Below are 26370 nucleotides of genomic sequence, written 5' to 3'. Positions count from 1 at the left end.
CAGATACACTAGCACTGGCCTTACAAGGGTTCACACATGTTCTCCAAACTGTCGTCCAGCAGGGTGGTAGAAGCGGTGTGGGCCTGGCCCAGGAGAGATATGATGGCGAAAGGGGACATGGAAGTGGGGACGCCACTCAAAGCGCTTCCACGTCTCACCCGTTGCCCCCCTCTCAACCAGTACCCGCAATGCTGCCTCCTCTCCAGGTGGTCGAGTCTGCCCGTGCACAGGTGCAGGTGGAGCAGTCTTTGGAGGGGACCTCACGGACACAGAAACCCAGAGGGCGTCGGCCCAAAGCATCTAATCGGTCAGGGCATGAACAAGAGCAACCTGCCACTATCTGTGCTGCAGCCTAAGGGGAAGCACCATGTAGGAGTAGTCCGAAGGGTAAGGCAAAGGTTTTGTGAGCACAAAGGGAATGCACAAGGGTGTTTGACAGTTTGTGATGTTTTTTATTTATATTTGATTTTTGTTAATGGCACATTAAATATTATTATTGTCACCACTACTGCCATATCTTGGCCATTCTTGACTGGCTTGTGTAATAAGTCCCTTTCATGAGGTTCACCATGAACACCCACACTTGATGCCACCCATTGGGCCACCCTTCAGTGGGTGTATGTGTAGTTGCACGACTATTTTGTGCAGGTGCCTGTGGCACAGCTCTGTGTTGTGGAGCTCCACGTGGCGGAGGTGGATGGTGTGCCTGGTGAGACTGGTGATGTTGCTCGTCCTCGGATGAAGTGATGAATGCAGCTATGGCGCCCCCCCCATCCTGACGGTGTGAGTTTGAGGGGTTCAGCAAAGTAGGTAAATGTGTCTGCACAGCAGAGATTAGGGTATAAAGTAATAATTTTGAGTGGAAAGACAAAGGTGTTGCAGTCAAATCTTTGCCTGAAGTGACAGAGTGCCCTGCTGCAATATATGAGGTTTTCCCCCCACCTGTCAAATAATCCTTTGCATCTCCCACTGGCTGAAACACGTCTGCTCCAACAGGGAGTGTTTCCCACAGCACGGGAAACACGCTGAGGATCCTTCAAAATTGCACCCCTGCCAAAATCTCCACTCAATGAGGTCTGTCAAGTAACTCAACTATCTAAATAACTATCTAAAGCAGCATCCTGCCGGCTTTAATTGCTGGTGGGAGTCCCGAGTTCGGGAGTTGCGCACATCCGAATGCGTCATTGGGGAACCTGGAAGTGAGCGGGTTGGAGCCGGGCTGCGAACCCACTCCGGGATTCCGCCATTTTCGGAGCCCCCCCGCCCCCAACGCACCCCCTCGGCCATCCGAAAATCGGCCTCGAGGCAACAGATTACTCATTGTTTGGTTTCTCGTGAAAACAACTTCTATTTATTAACCACTTTAAAAAGCCTGTGAGAATGCACTTTGCCTAAAAAAGCTCAACAGCAAAAAAAGCAGGGTTGTTACAGAGTTATAATCTAATCAAAGCATTTCAATGGCATCATAAATCATGGCATCAAGATTATTTTCAATTTATTTGAGGACAGCAATTAATTAATTCTTCCAACATAGAATTGTCAAGCTGCTTTATTTCATATCAACTGCCATATAGTTTTCTTTCATTAAGTTTGTTATATACAACAACAACTTGCAGTTATATAGTGCCTTTAATATAGATGAAACATCCCAAGGTGCTTCACAGAGGCATAATCAGAAAAGAAATGGCTGCCGAGACAAAGAAGGAGCTATTAGCATAGGTGATCAAAAGCTTGGTCAAAGAGGTGGGGTTTAAAGAGGGTCTTAAAGAAGGACAGGAAGATGGGGAGGTGGCGGGGTTCAGAGAGGGAAATCCAAAACATGGGGCCCAGGCAGCTGAAGGTATGGCCATCAATTGTGGAACGAAGGGTGGGGAGGAAGATGCGTAAGAGGCCTGAGTAAGAGGAATGGGTAGTTCAGTGGGGTGGGTGGGGGGGTGGGGGTGCAGGGGTTTTGTAGGGATATAACTGTGTGATACTATGAAGTTGTGTGGGTCAAGGGAACTTGGCTCGTGCTTCATATCAACTGCCATTGAATGATTTGAAAGGAAATCAAATGTGGATTTCCTGTGGATAGATAAAACATTGTTCTTCTTCTCATTCTCAGTTTAAAAAACGATAGAAACTGCTTTCCCTCCCCAAAGGGTTCGAAACCAGTTAAAACTTACAGGCTGCAAGCCTCATCTCTCTACAGGCTGAAAGTGTTGAAATCAGGACCACTGATTTACCATTACCGGCACAGGCACAATGGCCTCCTTCTGTGCTGTAAGATTCTAGGATTCTATGACTGAAGTTCCCTTGACCTACGCAACTTCATAATATCACACTGTCGTATCCCTACAACCCCCCCACCCCCGACTATGACTGAATAAGTCAGATTCAATTTCAATTAAGTAGAATTTTTACTGGTGTCTTGGGAACCACATTCCACGATTATTTCCCTTTACAATTGGGTCCAATGATTTGTAGTGACTGATTGGGCTGGATATTCCTCCGCTATCACGCCTGAAATCGGGTGGGACAGCAGTGGTAAAAGTGGCGAAAAATTAGGCTTTGAGGCCCACCTCCCCCTCATGACGCTGACCTCAATTTCCCTCCCACAGCTCCCGCTGGCTGCTCCTTCCCTAATTTTTTTTATGAAAGTGCTGGTCCAAGGGCCGGGGCCTGGATTCCCGGTCCATTTCCCTCCCGCCATCCTCCCCCCTCCCATTGCCTGCGACTGCCAGGTGGACCATCGCAAGTAGGCCGGTATTAGCAGTGTGAATGGCCTCAAGGTGGTCCAAATAAAGGGAGACAACCTTGTAGCGGCCTCCTCTTCCCTCCAAACCCGCAGAAGGCCTCGGGTACAGGCCTGAGGACCCGATGAGCACTTTGTGGGCCTCCTCTGGTGCCACCGTGGCAGTCGTGCTGAAGTATCTTCCTCACAGCTACTCGCGGAGACCCACTTGTTGGCGGGAATCCCGCCAGGTGCCCGCCATGAATACGAAATGACTCCCAACCCAGAAAACTGGGCCAAGGCCTTGGTGGGATTAGGATGGCAGGCTTAAGTTTCACACTGTCCCTATAGGCACAGGATCTGGGAAATCCAGGCCCAAAAAGTCAAATTCTGTTCATATTAAGTGGATTCTGGAGAATTTTTTTTTGCTGTTTAAATTTATAAATCTGGGGCCTTGGTCATATCTGAAAGGAGCGATCTTAACTTACCTCCTAGTGAGTTCTAGGCTCATAGTGCAATACGCCCCTAGTTTGGCAGTGATTGACAATCTTGTGGAGTGGTTAGAATGTCCAGAATGGGAAATGGAAAATATGGCCTATTCCATCGGGGAAAGGCAGATAGTTGGGGCAGAGTAGCTGGCTCTATTTTGGGAGTACATAATGCTGACACTGGATACTTTAAATGAGAATCTTCAATATGAACATACCTCTTTGCTCTGTTTTTTTTTTCAATGCTCTTGTTTCTTTGCAACATACTGTGGTAAAATGTCCACTAAGAGCAGCATACGGGACATTCACAGATGAGTATTAAAGGGAATCGTGATATCAGAGAAATGATCTCTCGCTGACTCCAACAACTTGCATTTATATAGCACCTTTAACAAAGAAAATGTCCCAAGGCGCTTCACAGGAGTGTTATCAAACAAAATTTGACACCGAGCCACATAAGGAGATATTAGGACAGGTGACCAAAAGCTTGGTCAAAGAGATAGGATTTAAGGAGTATCCTACAGGAGGAGAGAGAGGTGGAGAGATTTAGGGAGGGAATTCCCGAGTTTAGGGCCTAGACATCTGAAGGTATGGCCGCCAATGGTGGGGCGAAGGAAATCGGGGATGCACAAGAGGCCAGAATTGGAGGAATGCAGAGATCTCGGAGAGTTGTAAGGCTGGAGGAGGTCACAGAGATAGGGAGGGCTGAGGCCATGGAGGGATTTGAAAACAAAGATTAGAATTTTAAAATCACAGCGTTACTGGACTGATTGCATCTCCAACACACACACACACACGATATGTATGTGTGTATGTATATAGACATATTTTATCCATTCATTTCACCCCTTCTCCATAACCTTGGCAAGTGACCTACAGAATTGGGAACTGATTGCTGGTTTTTCCATCCCATTCAGTGCTACATTGTGGCCAAAAGATGAATAGAGTGTTTGCTTCCAAGAGACTGTAACCCAGTAGTCCCACTGGGAACTGAGAGAATTACTTAACCTCGTCTTAGCGCTGGTGGAAACAATCGTCAGCCTGCACTGCCGTGTGATTCCACCACCACATCCACGTGAAGGGAATGTTTTATCCATCAGGCTATCAGGTGGTCAGAAGGAAGGCTTATTTGTAAGAAGGCACTTCAATCAAGTTTCCTCTTTTTTTGGCCTTTCATTCTGTGTAGACAGAATGAGCAGCACTTGATCAACAGGCAGAGAAGCATCAGCACTATGGCAAGAAGGGCCCCGATGACATCCAGGCAGTGGTACTGGATCCAGCTGAGGTCGTACGTTGCAGCTCGTAAATGTTCGGCCCCTCTGTGCCTCATCACGAACTCCACCCAATAGACTGAGAGCTCCAGGTGATCTATTGGGCGATCTTTGTGGAGTGAAGACAACGACATGATGGCTTCCTTGTATCTGAAACACAAAGTTGTTGCATAGCTAAGGCCTGCTGTCCCCACTGCAGTGCTGCCTGAGACCTGATGTGAATAGCTCCTGAAGCAGGAACACCACTGAATCTATCCTCCTAGCACAGCATTATTGACCTGCTTACTAATTCTAAGGCTGAATTTACAATACAAGTCTAGTGTCTCACTCCACTTCACTACAGTTGTAAATGCAGCCTAAATGTACACAGGAATTGCTAGACCACTGTCCTTCTACCATGAAATAAAACCGAAAATGCTGGAAACACTCAGCAGATCAGACAGCATCCGTGAAAAGAGAGACAGAGTTGACGTTTCAGGTCGATGACCTTTCATCAGAACTGGAAGAAGTTGGACATTTAACAGTTTATAAGCAAATACAGAGCCAAGGAAAAGGTGTGGGGGGAAAGAGAGAACAACAGGGGAAGGTCTGTGATAGGGTGGAAGGCAGGAGTGATTAAATGGCAAAAGGGATGATGATGCAAGGGATGGTAATGGGACAAGTAAAGAAACAAAAGATGGGTCCAGTGGAGATGTAAATGGTTGCAGCAGAACCATTACCAGCACCTGCTGACCAAGAAATGATCTGTTTTTAATGTTTTCTTCAGAACTCCCATTCTCTGACCTAACCCACCACTACTTTTTTAAAGTTCTTTTTAAACCCCAGGCCCCTCCGCACCCAACCCCCCCACCGCCTGGTGCTCCCACCCCCCCCTGCCCTGATGCCCCCCCCCCCACTGCCCTGTGCCACCATAGTCCATCTACTATCCTAGTAATCACATGATACAATGATAATGGATTTGTTGACTAATCAAGGCAATCAATCTCTATCAACTAGTCTACAAACAGAACCAGACTGTCTGGCTCTTCTTTTGTGTGTGAATGATCATTAACAAATGTGATCTGAGACACACTGTGCAGAGGCACAGCTTGGAGTGTGTTTAATGTGGGAAGCCTAGATCTATGGCGAGCCACTGACCAGGGTGGAGTAGCAGAAATACGGAGATGGATAGATAGGCAGCAGTTTTGCTCGATTACTTTGGGAGAGAGTGGGATCACTGGGCCAAGCTGACAGAGGCTGAGTTAGACCAGCCACACACAGGAGTATTTGTGTGGAACTTTACCCCAGCGGTGAGCTGGAAGGTTAACAACTGTGCTTCATAAAATAATTGGCATTACCAATTTGTTTGTGAGATCTACTGATTCCTTCAGAATGGATTAAATGGAACATTACAGTGCGTTCAACATCACCATTATGCTGATAATCCCACCCTTGCTCAGGGCAGCCAGTACTATTCAGGTGCTGTGTTTGCCTGTTCGGGAAATGAGCTAACCTCCTGATGTGGGGGGGCACCAGGCCCTTTCAGCATTACGAGGATTTCCCAGCGTGGGGGGACGGGCACTTTGCATATGTCTACGGTGGCACTCGGGTAGGTGGGGGCATCAGGCAGGGGTGCCAGAGTTTTAAAAAGAACTTTAAAAAAACATGGGAGATGTGATGAAGACATCAAGAGAAGAACTGAACTTGCTTCTGTTGCTTGTGGAAGATTAAGCAGAATATGGAAGGCTAACATTATTTTGGTAAAAACAAAGGTAAGAATTTATGAAGCAATGGTTATCCCCATATTATTGTATGAATCTGAGTGTTGGAACATGAGAAACGTTGACGAGCAAAAGATACTAACAGCAGGGATGAGCTGGTTGAGAGGAATACCAGGAGTATCCAGGTTGCAAAGAATGCTACAATAGGTACACGGCTTGGACAAGGAACAAAGCTTATACAGAAGAGCCAAGAAAGACGACTGCGATTATTTGAAGAATGGAAATAGGTAGAATACCTGCGTGGCCCTGCACATAGAGATACAGATGTCAGCTGTGGCTCAATAGGTAACACTCTCGCCTCTGAGGCAGAAGGTTGTGGGTTTAAGTCTCACTCCAGAAACTTGATCACAAAATCTAGACTAATAATCCAGTGCAGTACTGAGGGAGTGCTGCACTGTCGGAAGGTACTGCCTTTCAAATGAGTTATTAAACCAAGGCCTCATCTGCCCTCTTAGGTGGATGTAGAAGGTCCCATGGCATTATTCCAAGAAGAGCAGGGGAGTTTGCCTGGTGTCCTAGCCAATATTTATCTCTCAACCAACATCACTAAAGATAAACATTATCTCATTGCTGTTTGTGGGATCTTGCTGTATGCAATTTGGCTGCCGCATTTCCTACATTACAACAGTGACTATACTTCATTGGCTGTAAAACGCTATGGGACGTCCTGAAGTCGTGAAAGACGTTGTATAAATGCAAGTCTTACTTTTATTTAACATGGAACAAGAAGCTGAGGAAGACCAAGGAAGTACTGGACAGACAATGTCAAGAGTGACCTGTCATAGAAAGGGATGCAGATGATTGAAGCGGCCAGGGCTAGTTCAGAATTGACAACAGCAGAATGAATTCATTCAGCCCTATCGTCACTGCTGAGCTGGCAAAGGTGAATTTAGTAGTAGTAATAGTAGTGGTCACTTCTTAAGCACTGGTTCCAGATGGGCACTGTGCTACTCAGGCACTCCAGTCACTTTGAAATACCACGCCTAATGTAGAATTTTTCAGGGGCCTGATGAGCCTTGGGCTCCCAACGCCCTTCACACTAACAACCTGCATTGAGACGCATTTGGTGCCTTGGGCACATTCCAAGCCTCACACCTCCAGCTTCTGATTTACCAGGGATCAGCTACCTACCACCAAACTATCCACAGCCACAATATGTACAGTAGACAGACATCTGGTGATACCTCAGATCTGTAGTAAACTTAGTACTGTACCAAAATGGTAATCTATCCCACTTGTAATCAAAATAACGGCATTTTATAATGAAGGCGATTAGGCCTTACTCTACAAGGTATCAGCTGTAGCTCAGTTGATAGCACTCTTACCTCTGAGTCAGAAAATTGTGAGTTCAAGCCCCATTCCGGAGACTTAAACACAAAATCTAGTCTGACACTTCAACACAGTACTAAGGGAGTGCTCCACTTTTGGGGTGCGATCTTTTGGATGAGATGTTAAGCTGACGCCCTGTTTGCCCGCTCAGGTGGATGTAAAAGATCCCATGGCACTATTTTGAATAACAGCAGGGGAGTTCTCCCCTGTGTCCTGGCCAAAATTTATCCCTCAACCAACATTACTAAAAATAAACAGATTATCTGGTCATTATCACATTGCTGTTTGTGGGACCTTGCTGTGCGCAAATTGGCTGCCACGTTTCCTACATTACAATAGTGACCACACTTCAAAAGTACTTCATTGGCTGTAAAGCTCTTTGGGACATCCTGAGGTTGTGAAAGGCGATATAGAAATGTAATTCTTTCTTCTTTCAAGTGGACAGAGCTTTCTTTTCTCCTCTTTACTTTTTTAAGCAACTACAAAGACTTTGAAGATTGCACGTAGATCAAAGCTGTGTGAGTGTTACTGACCTGGTATCATTGATAACCCTGCTTAATGCATTCGCTAGATTCCGAGAGTTGATTTCTTTCAAATGCAAGGCGATTCCGGCCCCACGTTGCTCCATATGTTCTGTATTTTCCATCTGGTCTCCAAACAATGGCAACATGACCATTGGAACAGCACTACAGATGGCCTCGTAGATTCCATGTATCCCTCCGTGAGTCATGAAAGCTCGTGTTTTTGGATGTCCTAGTTCACAGGACAATAAAAAGCAATAAATTTAAACCTACTGCGATCCAATGAAACTTGAAGCAATTACCTTCATCAAAGTGTAGTATTGGAAGAATATCCAAAAGGGCTTTTGGCATCAGAAAATATGAACATAAGAAATAGGAGCAAGAATAGGCCATTCGGCCCCTCAAGCCTGATCTTTGACCTCATCTCCGCTTTCCCGCCCGATCCCCATATCCCTTGATTCCCCTAGAGTCCAAAAATCTATCAATCTCAGCCGTGAATATATTCAATGACTCAGCATCCCCAGCCCTCTGGGGTAGAGAATTCCAAAGATTCACAATTCTCTGCGTGAAGAAATTCCTCCTCATCTCAGTCCTAAATTGCCGACCCCGTATCCTGCGATTATGCCCCTAGTTCTAGACTCTCTAGCCAGGGGAAACAATCTCTCAGCATCTAATTGGCATTATCCTGTCAAGGGACTTCTGTTTTGATGAAGTGAACTTTACATTAATTTTTTCTTATGCTAACAAAACTGCTTTGATTTCAAATTTGCCAATTCAGTGGAACTAACAACTGAAGTTATTAAGTACGGAGAATCTATTTCTTCTCCCACGACACAAGGAGCGCAATGAATTTGGAAATGTTGCCGATTTTCATCCTCGGGGCACATGGGGCTGGGGGACAGTGCTTGGATCGATCGCAGTGTCGCCAGCGAGAGTCCCAAAGCGGTTTGATGGCCGGGCCTTGTTTAAATTCTAGCCAATTCTAGTTGTGAGTGCTGATTTGCGGTTTGCTGTTTTTGACAGGGTGAGAAATCCAATGGGTCATCCACAAAGCATGGGCCTGCAGCAAGGGGTTAAAGGGGAGGGCTCGGCCGATTGGGGGGGCGAGGGTGGAGCAAAGATGATGATCAGTATTGAAGGGGAGGGTGTTTAGCAGCGAGGCCCTGGCTTCCATGTGAAGCAGCATGCAAGACACAACCTTCCAGCCCCTTTTCTGTCTCCTTAATCCCAAGGGGGTGGTGCTCACCCATTCTTAGCTTCCACCCTCCTTTCCTGCAGATCCAACACAGAAACAGGGGGCACAGGGGAAGAAGATGATGATCATGAGGACTCAACTGTCTCTGTGTGAATTACGATGACCAAGAGAAGGATGATGATGAAAAGGGAAACAATGTGGGACTCAGGCCTAGCCATGATTTCATGCAGAGGCCTCCTGCCTCGTGTTCCTCTGTACCAACCCCCTTCAACTCACAACGCCCCACCCCACAACCTGCGTCACTTGCTTCTTAAGTCTACGCTAGCACCTGGGCTAGATACATTCACCTGGGGACAATTAGATAGTGTCAGTGGCAGCGGGTGATTCACAGAGCATGAGGGTGCCGGAGGAATGGGAAGTGGGCGAGGATGTGCAGCTCTGTGCTATTCCTCCTCCTCCTCCTCCTCCATGATAATGACAAAGAGTGGTATGTCCAAGACCGCCTACTTCAGCCTCTGTAACATCCGCCCCTGCCTCAACTCATCTCCTGCTGAAACCCTCATTCATGCCTTTGTTACGTCTAGACTGGACTATTCCAATGTTCTCCTGTCCGGCCTCCCATCTTCCACCTTCCATAAACTTGAGCTCATCCAAAACTCTGCTGCCGTATCCTAACTCGCACCAAGTCCTGTTCTCCCATCACCCCTGTGCTCACTGACCTCCATTGGCTCCCAGTCCGGAAGTGCATCGATTTTAAAATTCTCATCCTTTTTTTCAAATCCCTCCATGGCCTCGCCCCTCTCTATCTCTGTAAGCTCCTCCAGTCCTACAACCCTCCGAGATCTCTGCGCTCCTCCAATTCTGGCCTCTTGTGCATCCCCAATTTTAATCACCCCACCATTGGTGGCCGAGCCTTCGGCTGCCTAGGCCCTAAGCACTGGAATTCCTCCCTAAACCTGTCTACCTCTCTCTCCTCCTTTAAGACGCTCCTTAAAACCTACCTCTTTGACCAAGTTTTTGGTCACCTGTCCTAATATCTCCTTATGTGGCTTGGTGTCAAATTTTGTTTGATTACGCCCCTGTGAAGCGCCTTGGGACGTTTTATTACATTAAAGGCATTATATAAATGCACGTTGTTGTTGTTGTTGTTGTTGTCGTCGTCGTCGTCGTTGTCCATGGGAAAGCCATATCTGTTGCTGGGATGCCCGGATTGCAGGAGATGGGGAGGGCCAAAAGTCATCTGATGGACTGGACCCAGTCAGAAGCAAGTGCAGGTCTTTATGGAGAAAGAGGCAAAAAACATAGGTACAGGAACAGGAGTAGGCCATTCAGCCCTTCGCACCTGTTCCTCCATTCAATTAGATCATGGCTGATCTGTTCAAAACGGGTTCAAAAAGTGTTTTGAAGCTGCAGTAATAAACTTTGCAGACTCTTCAAGCTCACAGACTCCTCACTTCCACTTTTGATCAGGGGCTGAGCCTCACGTATCTCAGGCCAACTTATCGAGTGTGCACCAACAAGGTAAAACCAGGAAGCTCACAGCTGCTACACCATTGGCTCTCACTCTGACGTGTTCAAATGAGGCCAGTGGGGACCTGGTGGGAGCATCATGGGAAGGCTCAAAAAGCAGGAGGAAACTTGGGATGGAAGCTTGTTAAAGATGCACAAGCATCGGAAACGACTTCCACTCGAATTTCCTCACTAGAAAAATGTCTTGGGTCGTGCACACACCACTGAAATCAGCGAGGAAATTCACCCCCAAAAAAGCCGAATGAACGTTGTGTAACATGACGGCTACTATGGAGGGTAAAACAAGAAAACAGCAAGATCTCAGTCTAGTTTAACACATTACAGCAAACCTCAAATTAACATCTACCCGACAATGTGGAAAATTGCCCAGGTATGTCCTGTCCACAAAAAGCAGGACAAATCCAATCCGGCCAATTACCGCCCCATCAGTCTACTCTCAATCATCAGCAAAGTGAGGGAGATAGTGAATGGGTGACCAACAGACAGAGGAAGAGTAGGAAGGCAGTGCAGGGGTCCCCTGCGGTCATCTCCCTCCAAAACAGGTATACCGTTTTGGATACTGTTGGCGGAGATAGCTCACCAGGGGAAGGTGGCAGTGGCCAGGTTCATGGCACCGTGGCTGGCTCTGCTGCACAGGAGGGCAGGAAAAAGAGTGGCAGAGCTATAGTGATAGGGGACTCGATTGTAAGGGGAATAGACAGGCGTTTCTGCGGACGCAACAGAGACTCCAGGATGGTATGTTGCCTCCCTGGTGCAAGGGTCAAGGATGTCTCGGAGCGGCTGCAGGACATTCTGGAGGGGGAGGGTGAACAGCCAGTTGTCGTGGTGCATATAGGCACCAACGATATAGGTAAAAAACAGGATGAGGTCCTACAAGCTGAATTTAGGGAGTTAGGAGTTAAACTAAAGAGTAGGACCTCAAAGGTAGTAATCTCAGGATTGCTACCAGTGCCACGGGTTAGTCAGAGTAGGAATGACAGGATAGCTAAGATGAATACGTGGCTTGAGAGATGGTGCAAGCTGGAGGGATTCAAATTCCTGGGCCATTGGAACCGGTTCTGGGGGAGGTGGGACCAGTACAAATTGGACGGTCTGCATCTGGGCAGGACTGGAACCAATGTCCTAGGGGGAGTGTTTGCCAGTGCTGTTGGGGAGGGTTTAAACTAATGTGGCAGGGGGATGGGAACCGATGCAGGAAGTCAGTGGGAAATAAAGTGGTGACAGAAACAAAAGGCAGTAAGGGAGAGTGTACAGAACATGACCGGACAGATGGTCTGAGAAAGCAGGGCAAAGACCAAGGGAAGTCTAGATTAAACTGCATTTATTTCAATGCAAGAAGTCTGATGGGCAAGGCAGATGAACTCAGGGCATGGATGGGTACATGGGACTGGGATGTTATAGCTATTACTGAAACATGGCTAAGGGAGGGGCAGGACTGGCAGCTCAATGTTCCAGGGTACAGATGCTATAGGAAAGATAGAGCAGGAGGTAAGAGAGGAGGGGGAGTTGCGTTCTTGATTAGGGAGAACATCACGGCAGTAGTGAGAGGGGATATATCCGAGGGTTCGCCCACTGAGTCCATATGGGTAGAACTGAAAAATAAGAAGGGAGAGATCACTTTGATAGGATTGTACTACAGACCCCCAAATAGTCAACGGGAAATTGAGGAGCAAATATGTAAGGAGATTACAGACAGCTGCAAGAAAAATAGGGTGGTAATAGTAGGGGACTTTAACTTTCCCAACATTGACTGGGACAGCCATAGCATTAGGGGCTTGGATGGAGAGAAATTTGTTGAGTGTATTCAGGAGGAATTTCTCATTCAGTATGTGGATGGCCCGACTAGAGAGGGGGCAAAACTTGACCTCCTCTTGGGAAATAAGGAAGGGCAGGTGACAGAAGTGTTAGTGAGGGATCACTTTGGGACCAGTGATCATAATTCCATTAGTTTTAAGATAGCTATGGAGAAGGATAGGTCTGGCCCAAAAGTTAAAATTCTAAATTGGGGAAAGGCCAATTTTGATGGTATTAGACAGGAACTTTCAGAAGTTGATTGGGAGAGTCTGTTGGCAGGCAAAGGGACGTCTGGTAAGTGGGAGGCTTTCAAAAGTGTGTTAACCAGGGTTCAGGGTAAGCACATTCCTTATAAAGTGAAGGGCAAGGCTGGTAGAAGTAGGGAACCTTGGATGACTCGGGAGATTGAGGCACTAGTCAAAAAGAAGAAGGAGGCATATGACATGCATAGGCAGCTGGGATCAAGTGGATCCCTTGAAGAGTATAGAGATTGCCGGAGTAGAGTTAAGAGAGAAATCAGGAGGGCAAAAAGGGGATATGAGATTGCTTTGGCAGATCAGGCAAAGGTGAATCCAAAGAGCTTCTACAAATACATAAAGGGCAAAAGGGTAACTAGGGAGAGAGTAGGGCCTCTTAAGGATCAACAAGGTCATCTATGTGCGGAACCACAAGAAATGGGTGAGATCCTGAATGAATATTTCACATCGGTATTTACGGTTGAGAAAGGCATGGATGTTAGGGAACTTGGGGAAATAAATAGTGATGTCTTGAGGAGTGTACATATTACAGAGAGGGAGGTGCTGGAAGTCTTAACGCGCATCAAGGTAGATAAATCTCCGGGACCTGATGAAATGTATCCCAGGACGTTATGGGAGGTTAGGGAGGAAATTGCGGGTCCCCTAGCAGAGATATTTGAATCATCCACCGCTACAGGTGAGGTGCCTGAAGATTGGAGGGTAGCAAATGTTGTGCCTTTGTTTAAGAAGGGCGGCAGGGAAAAGCCTGGGAACTACAGACCAGTGAGCCTGACATCTGTAGTGGGTAAGTTGTTAGAGGGTATTCTGAGGGACAGAATCTACAGGCATTTGGAGAGGCAGGGACTAATTAGGAACAGTCAGCATGGTTTTGTGAGAGGAAAATCATGTCTCACGAATTTGATTGAGTTTTTTGAAGGGGTAACCAAGAAGATAGATGAGGGCTGTGCAGTAGACGTGGTCTACATGGACTTCAGCAAAGCATTTGACAAGGTACCGCATGGTAGGTTGTTACATAAGGTTAAATCTCATGGGATCCAAGGTGAGGTAGCCAATTGGATACAAATCTGGCTTGACGACAGAAGACAGAGGGTGGTTGTCGAGGGTTGTTTTTCAAACTGGATGCCTGTGTCCAGCGGTGTGCCTCAGGGATCAGTGCTGGGTCCGCTGTTATTTGTTATTTATATTAATGATTTGGATGAGAATTTAGGAAGCATGGTTAGTAAGTTTGCAGATGACACCAAGATTGGTGGCATTGTGGACAGTGAAGAAGGTTATCTAGGATTGCAACGGGATCTTGATAAATTGGGCCAGTGGGCCGATGAATGGCAGATGGAGTTTAATTTAGATAAATGTGAGGTGATGCATTTTGGTAGATCGAATCGGGCCAGGACCTACTCCGTTAATGGTAGGGCGTTGGGGAGAGTTATAGAACAAAGAGATCTAGGAGTACAGATTCATAGCTCCTTGAAAGTGGAGTCACAGGTGGATAGGGTGGTGAAGAAGGCATTCAGCATGCTTGGTTTCATTGGTCAGAACATTGAATGCAGGAGTTGGGATGTCTTGTTGAAGTTGTACAGGGCATTGGTGAGGCCACACTTGGAGTACTGTGTACAGTTCTGGTCACCCTATTATAGAAAGGATATTATTAAACTAGAAAGAGTGCAGAAAAGATTTACTAGGATGCTACCGGGACTTGATGGTTTGACTTACAGGGAGAGGTTAGACAGACGGGACTTTATTCCCTGGAGAGTAGGAGGTTAAGGGGTGATCTTATAGAAGTCTATAAAATAATGAGGGGCATAGATAAGGTCGATAGTCAAAATCTTTTCCCAAAGGTAGGGGAGTCTATAACGAGGGGGCACAGATTTAAGGTGAGAGGGGAGAGATACAAAAGGATCCAGAGGGGCAATATTTTCACTCAAAGGGTGGTGAGTGTCTGGAACGAGCTGCCAGAGGCAGTAGTAGAGGCGGGTACAATTTTGTCTTTTAAAAAGCATTTGGACAGTTACATGGGTAAGATGGGTATCGAGGGATATGGGCCAAGTGCAGGCAATTGGGACTAGCTTAGTGGTATAAACTGGGCGACATGGACATGTTGGGCCGAAGGGCCTGTTTCCATGTTGTAACTTCTATGATTCTATGATTCTATGATTCTAAAGTGATGGAAGGTGTCGTCGACAGTGCTATCAAGCGGCACTTACTCACCAATAACCTGCTCACTGATGCTCAGTTTGGGTTCCGCCAGGACCACTCGGCTCCAGACTTCATTACAGCCTTGGTCCAAACATGGACAAAAGAGCTGAATTCCAGAGGTGGGGTGAGAGTGACTGCCCTTGACATCAAGGCAACATTTGACCGAGTGTGACACCAAGGAGCCCTAGTAAAATTAAAGTCAATGGGAATCAGGGGGAAAACTCTCCAGTGGCTGGAGTCATACCTAGCACAAAGGAAGATGGTAGTGGTTGTTGGAGGCCAATCATCTCAGCCCCAGGACATTGCTGCAGGAGTTCCTCAGGGCAGTGTTCTAGGCCCAACCATCTTCAGCTGCTTCATCAATGATCTACCCTCCATCATAAAAGGTCAGAAATGGGGAAATTCGCTGATGATTGCACAGTGTTCAGTTCCATTCGCAACCCCTCAGATAATGAAGCAGTCCGTGCCCATATGCAGCAAGACCTGGACAACATCCAGGCTTGGGCTCATAAGTGGCAAGTAACATTCGCGCCAGACAAGTGCCAGGCAATGACCATCTCCAACAAGAGAGGGTCTAATCATCTCCCCATGACATTCAACGGCATTACCATCGCCGAATCCCCCACCATCAACACCCTCGTGGTCACCATTGACCAGAAACTTAACTGGACCAGCCACATAAATACTGTGGCTACAAGAGCGGACCAGAAGCTGGGTATTCTGCGGTGAGTGACTCACCTCCTGACTCCCCAAAGCCTTTCCACCATCTACAAGGCACAAGTCAGGAGTGTGATGGAATACTCTCCACTTGCCTGGATGAATGCAGCTCCAACAACACTCAAGAAGCTCGACACCATCCAGGACAAAGCAGCCCATTTGATTGGCACCCCATCCACCACCCTAAACATTCACTCCCTTCACCACCGGCGCACCGTGGCTGCAGTGTGTACCATCCACAGGATGCACTGCAGCAACTCGCCAAGGCTTCTTCGACAGCACCTCTCAAACCCCGACCTCTACCACCTAGAAGGACAAGAGCAGCAGGCACATGGGAACAACACCACCTGCACGTTCCCCTCCAAGTCACACACCATCCCGACTTGGAAATATATCGCCATTCCTTCATCTTCGCTGGGTCAAAATCTTGGAACTCCCTTCCTAACAGCACTGTGGGAGAACCTTCACCACACAGACTGCAGTGGTTCAAGAAGGCGACTCACCATCACCTTCTCAAGGGCAATTAGGGATGGGCAATAAATGCTGGTCTCGCCAGCGACGCCCACATCCCATGAACGAATAAAAAAAAATAATTAGGTGCTTTCATAAAGGCGTATATTCCCACTGCGACGTGAACTAGGGCCTCATATTGACCTGGTGAGGTTGCTACCAGTTCTCCCACCCTACAAATGATAACACATGTGGTGTGACTTTATCTGCACGTGTTGCTCTCTTACCCAGCAGATCGTTCTGTGGTAGCCATTTTACCAGTTTTGTATTTGGCGCCAGTGTAGAAGGTCTTTCACCAGTGTGTCTCCACAGGACCTGTCATTAAAAAAATCCCAATGGTGAGTTACCAGGTCAACCTCATTGTGTATATTGACTGAGATATTCAGATATTTAGGTGTCAGCTGTGGCTTGGTGGGTAGCACTCTCGCCTCTGAGTCAGAAAGACGTGGTTTAAAGTCCTACTGTAGAGACGAGAACATAATCTAGCCTGACACTTTAATGCAGTACTGAGGGAGTGCTGCACTGCTGGAGTGCCTTTTGGATGAGATGTTCAATCAAGACCCTGTCTGCCCTCTCAGGTGGGCGTAAAAGATCCCATGGCACTATATTATTGGGATAAATACTGGCTAGGACACCCGGGAGAACTCCTTGCTCTTTTTCGAAATAGTGCCATGGGATCTTTTACATCCACCTGAGAGGGCAGAAGGGTCCTTGGTTTAACATCTCATCCAAAAGACGGCCCCTCGCACAGTGCAGCACTCCCTCAGTACCACACTGGAGTGTCGGCCTAGATTTTGTGCTCAGGTTTCTGGAGTGGGACACGAACCCGCAGCCTTCTGACTCAGAGGCAAGAGTGCTTCATTGCAGTGTTTTCAGCCCCATGGCATAGGGCAGTTGGACCCGGAGTAGAGCGAGGCCCAAAAGCACATGGTTAGGCTCTGATAGAAGCTCACTGCATATTAAAACAGGGTGGTGGTCTATGGGGAAAGAACAGGGGAGCGGCCTAATTAGACAGCTCTTTCAAAGAGCCAACACAGGCACGATGAGCTGAATGGCCTCTTTCAGTGCTGCATGATTCTATGGTCTTCCCTTACCTTGGCGCTTGCCCTCTCTCCAAGTTTCTCCCAGACCTCTCCCAGGTCCTGACAGTTATGGAACCTAAATTAACCCCAGGACATATTGTCCACTCCTTGTGATCCACATGTTACAAAGCAGTAGTGAATCTGAATGAGTTGGAAGCATTTTGACATGCGAAGCTTATGTGAAACCACATTGAATAACACCTAACATTACTAAATGTAACTGTAATTTGAAGCACAAATTTGTTGTTCAAGTATTGTTCAGACTCTCTGCCTCTATCTGTAATCACCTTCTGAGGAATTTGACCCAATGCTTCTGCAATCTGATTGGCTGTTGCGATTGGCATATCTGAAATCATTGACCCCAAGGAGAAGATCACAACTCCATGTCCTCCAGAACTGTTCATAAATTCTTCTAAGTCCTGCGGGGGAAAAAAGGAAGCAAGGTCATTTTGAATATTTAAATATGACTGACTGAAACATATGCTCCATGGTTATTAGGTCTGATTATGTTAATTATTTATGGTTGATTCAGAAAACCTTGTTGATGCCAAGTTGGCTAATGATGAGACAGTAATTCATAGGATCGGTCATTGACAGTATCCTCGGGGAGGTGATAACATAATGGTTTGGAATTTCCTCTAACACGGAAGTTGCACCCAAAGTTACGCCCATTCCCGTGCCATTCTGCCGATGTCAAGTTATGTTCAAAATTCCTGTCAATTTCATTAGCATACACTGGAAGGTAAAAATGGACGTAAATCAGCATAAATGGCCAGCGTGGTATGAACATAATTGGAACATAACCAATGGGGCCTCAACGGTGTTAGGGTGTAACACTATAGAAATGGGTTAAAAAGAATTTCCTTCAGAGCGAGGCTGGGGAGTACAAGATAAGTGGCAGACAACTCTCCGTCATAGAGATTTTTCATTAATTCATTTAAATCGCTCAGTAGAGAGTCTCCATTGTCTCAAATCTTTCCCTTCCCACAGATGACTGCTGCTGATTGACAGGAGAAGATGCCAGAAAGAAGGCCTTCAACTTCATGGAGGGTGATCTGCAGGCCCTCCTGGACGAAATAGAAGGAAGGCAGGACTGGCTCCTCAACTCCGCCACATCCCAGCCTCACGTGCGGGCAGGAGGCACGCATGGACGGAGGTTGCAGAGGCAATGAGGGCCACATCCATAGACCCCAGGACGGTGGTGCAGTGCTGCCAGAAATTCAATGACCTGACCACAGCAGAGAAACTAAGATAATTACCATGCTCTCCCTTTCTTCTTCACCCTCTGTGGGTACCAAACTTGAGGCTCTGAGGTGGAACTCAATGACACTGCAGCGAAAGCCCTAGAAAGATGAAGACCAGTAGCCCCTTTGATCGTCCCATACACTCAGATGACTGCAAGCCTAACATTTCTCTCTTTTTGTCCTTGCAGGGCAAGATGGCGCACAGTGCCCGGGAGGGGCAAAGAACGAGAGTCACAAACCTTCACTCTCTGACCCCCACAAGAAGACAGGGGTGGAGCTGTGGCCATGGAGGTGGAGGAGGGGGAGTGTCCAGAGCCAGGTGGGTACCTGTCTGCTTGCTATCTTTCAATGCTCCAGGAGAGGGCCCTTACTTCCCCTGCCCATCTCTCCCCACCCCTCCCCCACCGTGGGCCATCTCCACTCTGGCAAAGACAACCACTTTTCCCCCATAGGTCATTCAAGGCATCGGAAGGCAGTCGTTGTGGAGAAAGAGGGGGGGGGCGAGGTGGCGGAGGAAGGTGAGGTGGAGGAGCAGGGAGAGGGAGCGGGAGCGGCTCATGGAGGAGCTGGAGATCACAGACCCTGGCTTGACGTGCAACATGTTCCCATTGAGCTGCCAGATGAGGGAACAATAAAAAGCCAAAACCTCACACCTCCTTCCTTTCCTGGGAATGTGCCCTCCCTACCCACCCCACCTTCAGGCCATCTCCAAGCAGAGTCAGAGTTAATTGGCTCTCCTCAACTGGGTATCAGCGGACACATTCCACCGCGGCGAGCAAGTGCCTGTAGACAAGGTGAGCTCTCCAGTGTCATAAACTGGTTTTAGGGAGCAGGGGGACTCTGAGGAGGTGAAGGGTTCCCACCAACTCGCTGCAGACACTGGCTATAAGGCAGCCACTGACTGGTGAGTCAGTGGAATCTGATGGGACATCAGCAGGCCTGAAGAGTCAGCCAATGGGCTCCTTTTAAAAGCGCTGCCTTCACACAGTCAGTTCCTTGGGCATCTCCTCGAATGTCAGTCGAGGCCAACATGCTCTCCGAGCCAGGTACTTGTATGTGGGGCAGAGTTGCGAAACCTCCAGGATTGTCCTAAAGTCTCCAGAGAATAAAGATCATTCTCCAGGACACTGCTGCGAGATAACTCAGGGAGAAAAATCAGAGGGGCATTAAAAAAATTGTGTCTTTTTCATTTTCTTAAACACTTTTGTTTATTGGTTATCAAAATACTGGAGATGGGAGAAAAAAACTGTTTGACCGTCAGTCAAGAACCATCCAATCAGGTAAGGAAGAGCCTGTTTGCTTTACAATTGGTGTGGGAAGGCGGAGCACCACAAGGATGGATGTGTTGGGCGGCCAGTGGCGGGAACATGGAAGCGGAGTGGTAGGAGGCGGGAGGTCATGTGATACATCCAACCAGAGTTGGCAACCCTAATGTGGGGTGCTGTCTTCACTGGTGCTGCTTCACTCTCCAGGCTTCCTGTCTCTTGTTCTCTCCCTCCTGTTCCTCCTCCTCCATGATAATGGCAAGCAGTGGTAGAGCCACCCACTCCCTTCACCACCATGGCTGCAGTGTGTACTACCTACAGGATGCACTGCGGCAACTCGCCAAGGATTCTTTGACCCGCGACCTCTACCACCTAGAAGGACAAGGGCAGCAGGTACATGGGAACAACACCACCTGCACGTTCCCCTCCAAGTCACACACCATCCCGACTTGGAAATATATCACCGTTCCTTCATCGTCGCTGGGTCAAAATCCTGGAACTCCCTTCCAAACAGCACTGTGGGAGAACCTTCACCAGACGGACTGCAGCGGTTCAGAGATAAGACGGCTCACCACCACCTCCTCAAGGGCAACTAGGGATGGGCAATAATTGCTGGCCTTGCTCACGTCGCCCATATCCCCCATGAATAAAAAAGAGACCCACGTTACTCTCAATCTACTTTAATATAATATATTATGTCAACACCCAGAGTCTCCTTAAATACAATATTTAACCAACAGATAGATCTGAGTGAATTGCAGCTGAGCAGCAAAGTCTCAAATATATGATGATGGTGAAGAAACTTTGGTAATGTTTCAGGTGTGAAGGAGTGTTATAAGAGCATAATGAGAAGTGTCTCTGTGTCCTTCAATAGGGTGCTCTTAATGATTTTACTTGAAAACCTTACAGTTATCGTTCACAGGGTCTGTAAATCTGAAAGCAGCATTCGGCGACCATGTTGGATTACATGCATTTGAATGCTGCTTTCAGATTTACAGACCCTGTGAACGATAATTGTAAGGTCTTTCTGCTTTTAACTTTCACTGTAGTACATGCAGCACTTACAAATATTGGCATGTTCACTTGCTTTTAGTAATTAAAAAATATCAGTATCCAACTTGTTTACCCATTAATCGGACAGCCCGGTTCTCAGTAGTTGGACAACTACAGAATGATGCTGAAAATATTTTATTATTTTAATATAATGCAGAAAATTAAATATATTACGAGTAATTTTGACTTTGGAAAGGGTTGATCTCTCCTACCAAGTATTTTTAAAGAGAGGATCCACATAGAATTTTCTTAAAATAATATAGTTTTAAAAAGCCAAAATAATTTTATTAACAGCAGAGGACAAATATTTCTAATTTTGCTTTCAACGATTTCTGCTCTTTTTTGAATTTAGATTTCCAACATTTGCAGTGTGGGCAAAGATTTCCTCCATGGCCGAGTCAAAATGATAAACACATTTATAAAGAACAGCTTCAACGTTCCCCCTACATCTAGGGCACAGAGAAAAATCTTTCCTCCCAATCCCCAAGTAAGTGCTGGAAGCGCAAGGTGGTAGTGCTAACATCTGCGTGCAAAGATGGCTTAATATTTCGGATGCAGACCTTTATGATAAAGAGGTCGCTGGCTGAAATGTTAATCCGTCTTTCCTTTGCACAGATGCTGACAGACTTGCTGTGTATCTGATGCATTTTCTTTTTATTTCTGATTTTTCCAGCATTTACTTCTATTTTTCCCCTCTTCTCCTCCACCAATGTTAGCATAGAATCATAGAAAGGTTACAGCATGGAAGGAGGCCATTAGGCCCGTCGAGTCCATGCCGGCTCTCTGCAAGAGCAACCCAGCTAGTCCCACTCCCCAGCCCCATCCCCATAGACCTGAAAATTTTTTCCTTTCAAGTACTTATCCAATTCCCTTTTGAAGGCCATGATTGAATCTGCCTCCACCACCCCTTCAGGCAGTGCATTCCAGATCTTAACCACTCGCAGCATTAAAAAGTTTTTTCTCCTGTCGCCTTTGGTTCTTTTGCCAATCACCTTAAATCTACGTCATCTGGTTCTTGACCCCTCCGTCAATGGGAACAGTTTCACTTTATCTACACTGTCCAGACCCTTCATGATTTTGAATACCTCTATCAAATCTCCTCTCAATCTTCTCTGCTCTAAGGAGAACAACCCCAGTTTCTCCAGTCTATCGACATAACTGAAGTCCCCCAACCCTGGAACCATTCTAGTAAATCTCTTCTGCAGCCTCTTTAAGGCCTTCACATCCTTCCAAAAGTGCAGTGCCCAGAACTGGATACAGTACTCCAGTTGTGGCTGAACCATTGTTTTATAAAGGTTCACCACAAACTCTGCACATCTCCATTAGACAAAGTCCATGCTGTTAGGTGAACAAACCCAAATATCATTCTCCAGCAGACAACCCCTTGAGTTACATGTTCTCAGAGGACAACTTTTTCCTCCCAAATAACAAGTACAGTATGGAAAAAACAATCCTCCAAAAGCAACCGTGTCACACCCCAACCCCACTTTCTCTTCTGAACCATTTAACTGTATCATTTGTGAACAAATTCTTACTTTGAGTTGATTTAATGAGAAGTAAAATTATGTAATAACACGCTTAGTGTGGTCCAGATTTAGTAGCAATTGTTTTCAATCTCCTGGTAAACAGGTACCAGAGAGAAGTGAAATGTGAGCACAGAACGATTACACACTCACAATATTCATATTGTAAATGGGTGTTTATAGGGGGAAATACTTTACATAAAAAAAGAATTCAGTGAGTTGCCTCTATCCAATAAAATGCTGGAATCTAACAACTGCGTATTTTCCCCTTGATGTACTCAAGTTTTGGCTCAAAGAAGTGACAATCAACTCCTCTTAATATATGTTTTTAAAAAAAACTTGGGAGATATACCCTATTTTATTCCAAGCTGTCTCTCTGGATTCTGCCATGCAATTGTTATGGACAACCAGGAGAACTGGTTTCACAAGTGTTGGTTTTAGGTCTTCACTGATTGTTGGACTTAATGTTTTGACTGTGCACAAGGTAAAGTGTGATTGCGGTATCTGTGGAGGTTCATAATAAGATTCAGGGGAGGGAATGTCACCACACACAAAGCAACCCCAAATCTCTTCGAACATAATCAAACAGTGTAAAAAGCAGATACTTAGTCCAATCGAAACAAATTTCTGTCATTAATTGCACGTTTTTTACACAAACATTAATCCCAAACACAGTGTTTTCTATTTCCCCATCAAACCAAGCAGTCAGAAGGGATTTCCTTCGTGTAGTAGTTGACAGAAATGTGTCCAATAAAGTATGTGTGTCCTCCTTGGCCACTTAATGTTAAGAGGAGAAAATAAAATCACCCCAGTCTAAACTGAGCTACACTGATGTGCAGACTGGAGAGTTATATTTATTATTTTAATCTGCTGCAAAAATGAAATATATTACATGTAATTTTGGTTTCAAAGATTTTAAAAGAGAAGATCCATTTAGAATTTGTTTTTTAACGCCAAAGTAATTTTAGTAAAAAGCAGAGGACAAAGATTTCGAACCCTGGTTTTTGCTGAGAAATCCGTTTCCATCGTCGTATTACAAGCATTTTAATTCAATTAATCTGCCTGGAACCCAATAAAATGAGTCCATTTATACCATTTGAGAGCTGATGGGGAACTGGACAATAGCAAGAGACACAAGAGTCAAAAGCTGTGGAATCATTGATCAACAATAGTTAATAAAATGAATTGCATAAACTATATCCTCAAGAAATTCTTAGTGAATAATAGGTATGAACACAACATGCCTATTTGTTGGTAAATTGAATGCTTTAGTGTAATATTTGTCTCGCATTTTTTTTTGCATCTGAAATAGAATTATTTTAATGGAGTTGGTAGACTGAGATCTTTCCAAAGTTGGTTCAGTTCTGTGGTCATTTATTTTGGATAGCAACAATAAAGCAATCAATTTGTGTCTATACAACGTGCAGAGGGGCTGCTTTCAAACTTTTCGGATGGTTTCTGCAATGTGGACCATGACCTTTCATACTGGCTTTCTCTATTAATAGAATAAAACATATGCTTCCAATCTACTTGCCAACTATCAGTTTGCTGACACCCAGCTTGAGTTTAAACATGACCAATTGCATGTACTTTCGCTCAATCAACAAGCTCGTACTCCGACATGGCGTGCCAAGCGATCTGTATTAGAATACCCCAACAGTTCGGTAACACAGCACGCTGTGCACTATGGGCTGCTCCCTGGAATGCAGACCGAGACCAATATCAACTGTGGCTGGAAGACCATCAACTCGGTGAAGGAGGCCCTTTGGTCCACCTAAAACCTGCTGGTCTCTCAGCTGTAGGAGCCGTCCACCACCGAGTGTTGCCGACTGGCATACTCCAAGGTCCAGGAGTACGTGCTGCGGGAAGCAGTGAAGCGAGGTGTGACCTACACAAAGGCTCTATGGGGAAAGGCCACCGTGTAAGGCTACCTCGCCTTGTATTGTACAGAATGTATTTTAGGATTTGTACTGTGTTCAAATTGTAATATTGGAATTGTATTGTGTACAACCCGTGTTGTATTGTTCTGAATTGTATCGTCTTGGAATTGAAGTATGTTTAAATTTTATGAAATTAAGTATATTTTGATTTTTAAAAAAAAATCTGTATTAGATTATACATGTACAAATTCACAAGTTTGGATATTAAAATAGCACTGATAAATATATCACATTAAATAGATGGCTCTTCAAATGACCTACAAACTCAAATAATTAGATATTTATATCAGATTACATGAATTTCTAGTTCCATTGAAGTGTGTATTTGGGATTTACCATCTCTATCCTCGCATTTGATATGTAAATGTGTATTCTCTCATTCAATTCACACCAGTGCCGTTCCTACCTGAGGTAAAGGTTTTCTCTCCTTGCAGTTGATGCCTCCAACTAGGACCATATTTGGCATCAGAGGTCTTGGATACTCAAATATGAAGTCAAACCGCATTAACCAGATGGAAGCACGACTCAGCAGTTGGACCAGTGTCACCTCTCTCCCAAGGAACTTGGTGGCCAGATCTTCAAAAGGTGAATATATAAAATGGCACAACAGTGGTTCTGTTAAACTGACCAGGAGATTCTTTGTCCTTTGGAGAAAGGTCATTCGATCTGTGTTCCCTGTGAAAACCCTTGGCACGTACGAGAGTGGCCTGGGGCACTGAGTGGCCAAATGATCTAAACCGCAAGGAACTCCTCGCAGCAAGTTCACAGTGGGCAGCGAGAGATACTCAGCAACAATAGCACCACAAGGAACGAAAGGGTCAGTCAGTAAAGCGTCAAATTTTTCTTCAGCCAGCTCATGCATCAGTTCTGTATTAAACAATAGACCCTCGCAGAGAGCCAGGCAGAACTGCCTGATTTTTTTCACATGTTCCAAGGTTTTACGAAACCTTTCATAAAAAGCTCCATCAAATAAAGGCATCTCTATTAGACTTGCGAATATCTGGGCCACTTCATCTTTGCTGTAGGTAATGGAATAAACTTTGCTGCTATAGTGAAGGGGCATCTTGATCGTCAAGCTGTTTTCAGGAAAAACAACAACAATTTTATGTCCTCTTTGATGAAGTTCCTCCAGTACAAGTTGTATGCTCATCCAATGACTCCCGTCGATAGGAATAGCCAGCAGCTTTCCACTTTCAGCTGGTCTCCAAAACCACAGCAAGTAAACCAGTAGACATCCCAGCTGGCCAATACACTGAAAAATCAAAGCCATCCTATGAAGTAACTCAAAGCCACTGTGGAAAATTCAGGAACAGAATTTGGTTCTGAGCCCTCAGTTGGACGTACTTAAATACAGTCCAGTGAAAATCACTTACAAATTTGGATTACTCAATTACAGAACTTGTGAAATCTGAGGCGCTAATGTTTAACTACATAGCATGCAAACATTTACTGGTCTATCTCACATTTTCTGAGTTAATGGCCCAGTATTTGCTGGAGTGGGACATCTTACGGTGAGCACCTTGAATTCAATTTTTTCCCTCATCCTTCAGCTCCAATTAATTTTGCACCGCAAATTTCTGGAAGTGTGAATTGATCAACAGTCAACGGGGCATCTGAGACCAACAGTCTATCTCCTTAACCAATAAAATTTAAGGATTTGAATAGTTAGCAAATCTCTGAAGTGGCAGCTTGAACATTTGATTATTTAAACAAGTTTAATAAAATATCACCAAATTACATGCAGGAAAATGTGTCGTTCTAAGTTTTTTTGCCTATGGAACATGACACATATAAATAAGACAGTCTCCTGCCAGGGTTCAAATTGTTTTTGAATTCATGAAATTCAGGAACCGAAGGCAGCAGCTGCCTACATACAAAAACTATATATTTTATCACAATTCACAACAAATCAAATTTGATGACCTTCTTCTCTGCTGGTCAGAAACATTTCTTGCTTTGCCAGCCAGTTACTAGCCCATATATTC

The 26370-nt window shown here is 45.6% G+C and overlaps 1 protein-coding gene across 1 annotated transcript; it reads right to left on the bottom strand.

The window, feature by feature from the left end:
• Window positions 1–1533: 1533 nt before the first annotated feature.
• On the bottom strand, window positions 1534–25715 carry LOC137323923 (UDP-glucuronosyltransferase 1A1-like). Its single transcript, XM_067988012.1, has 5 exons — window positions 24792–25715; window positions 17648–17779; window positions 16506–16593; window positions 8095–8314; window positions 1534–4622 (listed from the first exon to the last, which is right to left on the bottom strand). The coding sequence occupies exons 1-5, from the start codon at window positions 25653–25655 to the stop codon at window positions 4346–4348; spliced, it is 1581 nt and encodes a 526-aa protein (XP_067844113.1). The 5' UTR covers window positions 25656–25715; the 3' UTR covers window positions 1534–4345.
• Window positions 25716–26370: the final 655 nt, after the last annotated feature.

Source organism: Heptranchias perlo, chromosome 7, assembly GCF_035084215.1.
Source record: "Heptranchias perlo isolate sHepPer1 chromosome 7, sHepPer1.hap1, whole genome shotgun sequence".
NCBI lineage: Eukaryota > Metazoa > Chordata > Chondrichthyes > Hexanchiformes > Hexanchidae > Heptranchias > Heptranchias perlo.
The sequence above is the reverse complement of the archived record's forward strand: the minus strand, read 5'-3'. Positions and strand labels throughout refer to the sequence as shown.

What these genes read in the sequence shown, in the direction of transcription:
- LOC137323923 (XM_067988012.1), bottom strand. Translation starts at nt 25,655, where the DNA reads ATGGCTTTGATTTTTCAGTGTATTGGCCAGCTGGGATGTCTACTGGTT. An exon ending in AGAGAAAACCTTTACCTCAG is followed by an intron (nt 17,780 to 24,791) that starts GTAGGAACGGCA and finishes TTTCCCCCGCAG; the next exon opens with GACTTAGAAGAATTTATGAA. An exon ending in TGGGTCAAATTCCTCAGAAG is followed by an intron (nt 16,594 to 17,647) that starts GTGATTACAGAT and finishes TTTTAATGACAG; the next exon opens with GTCCTGTGGAGACACACTGG.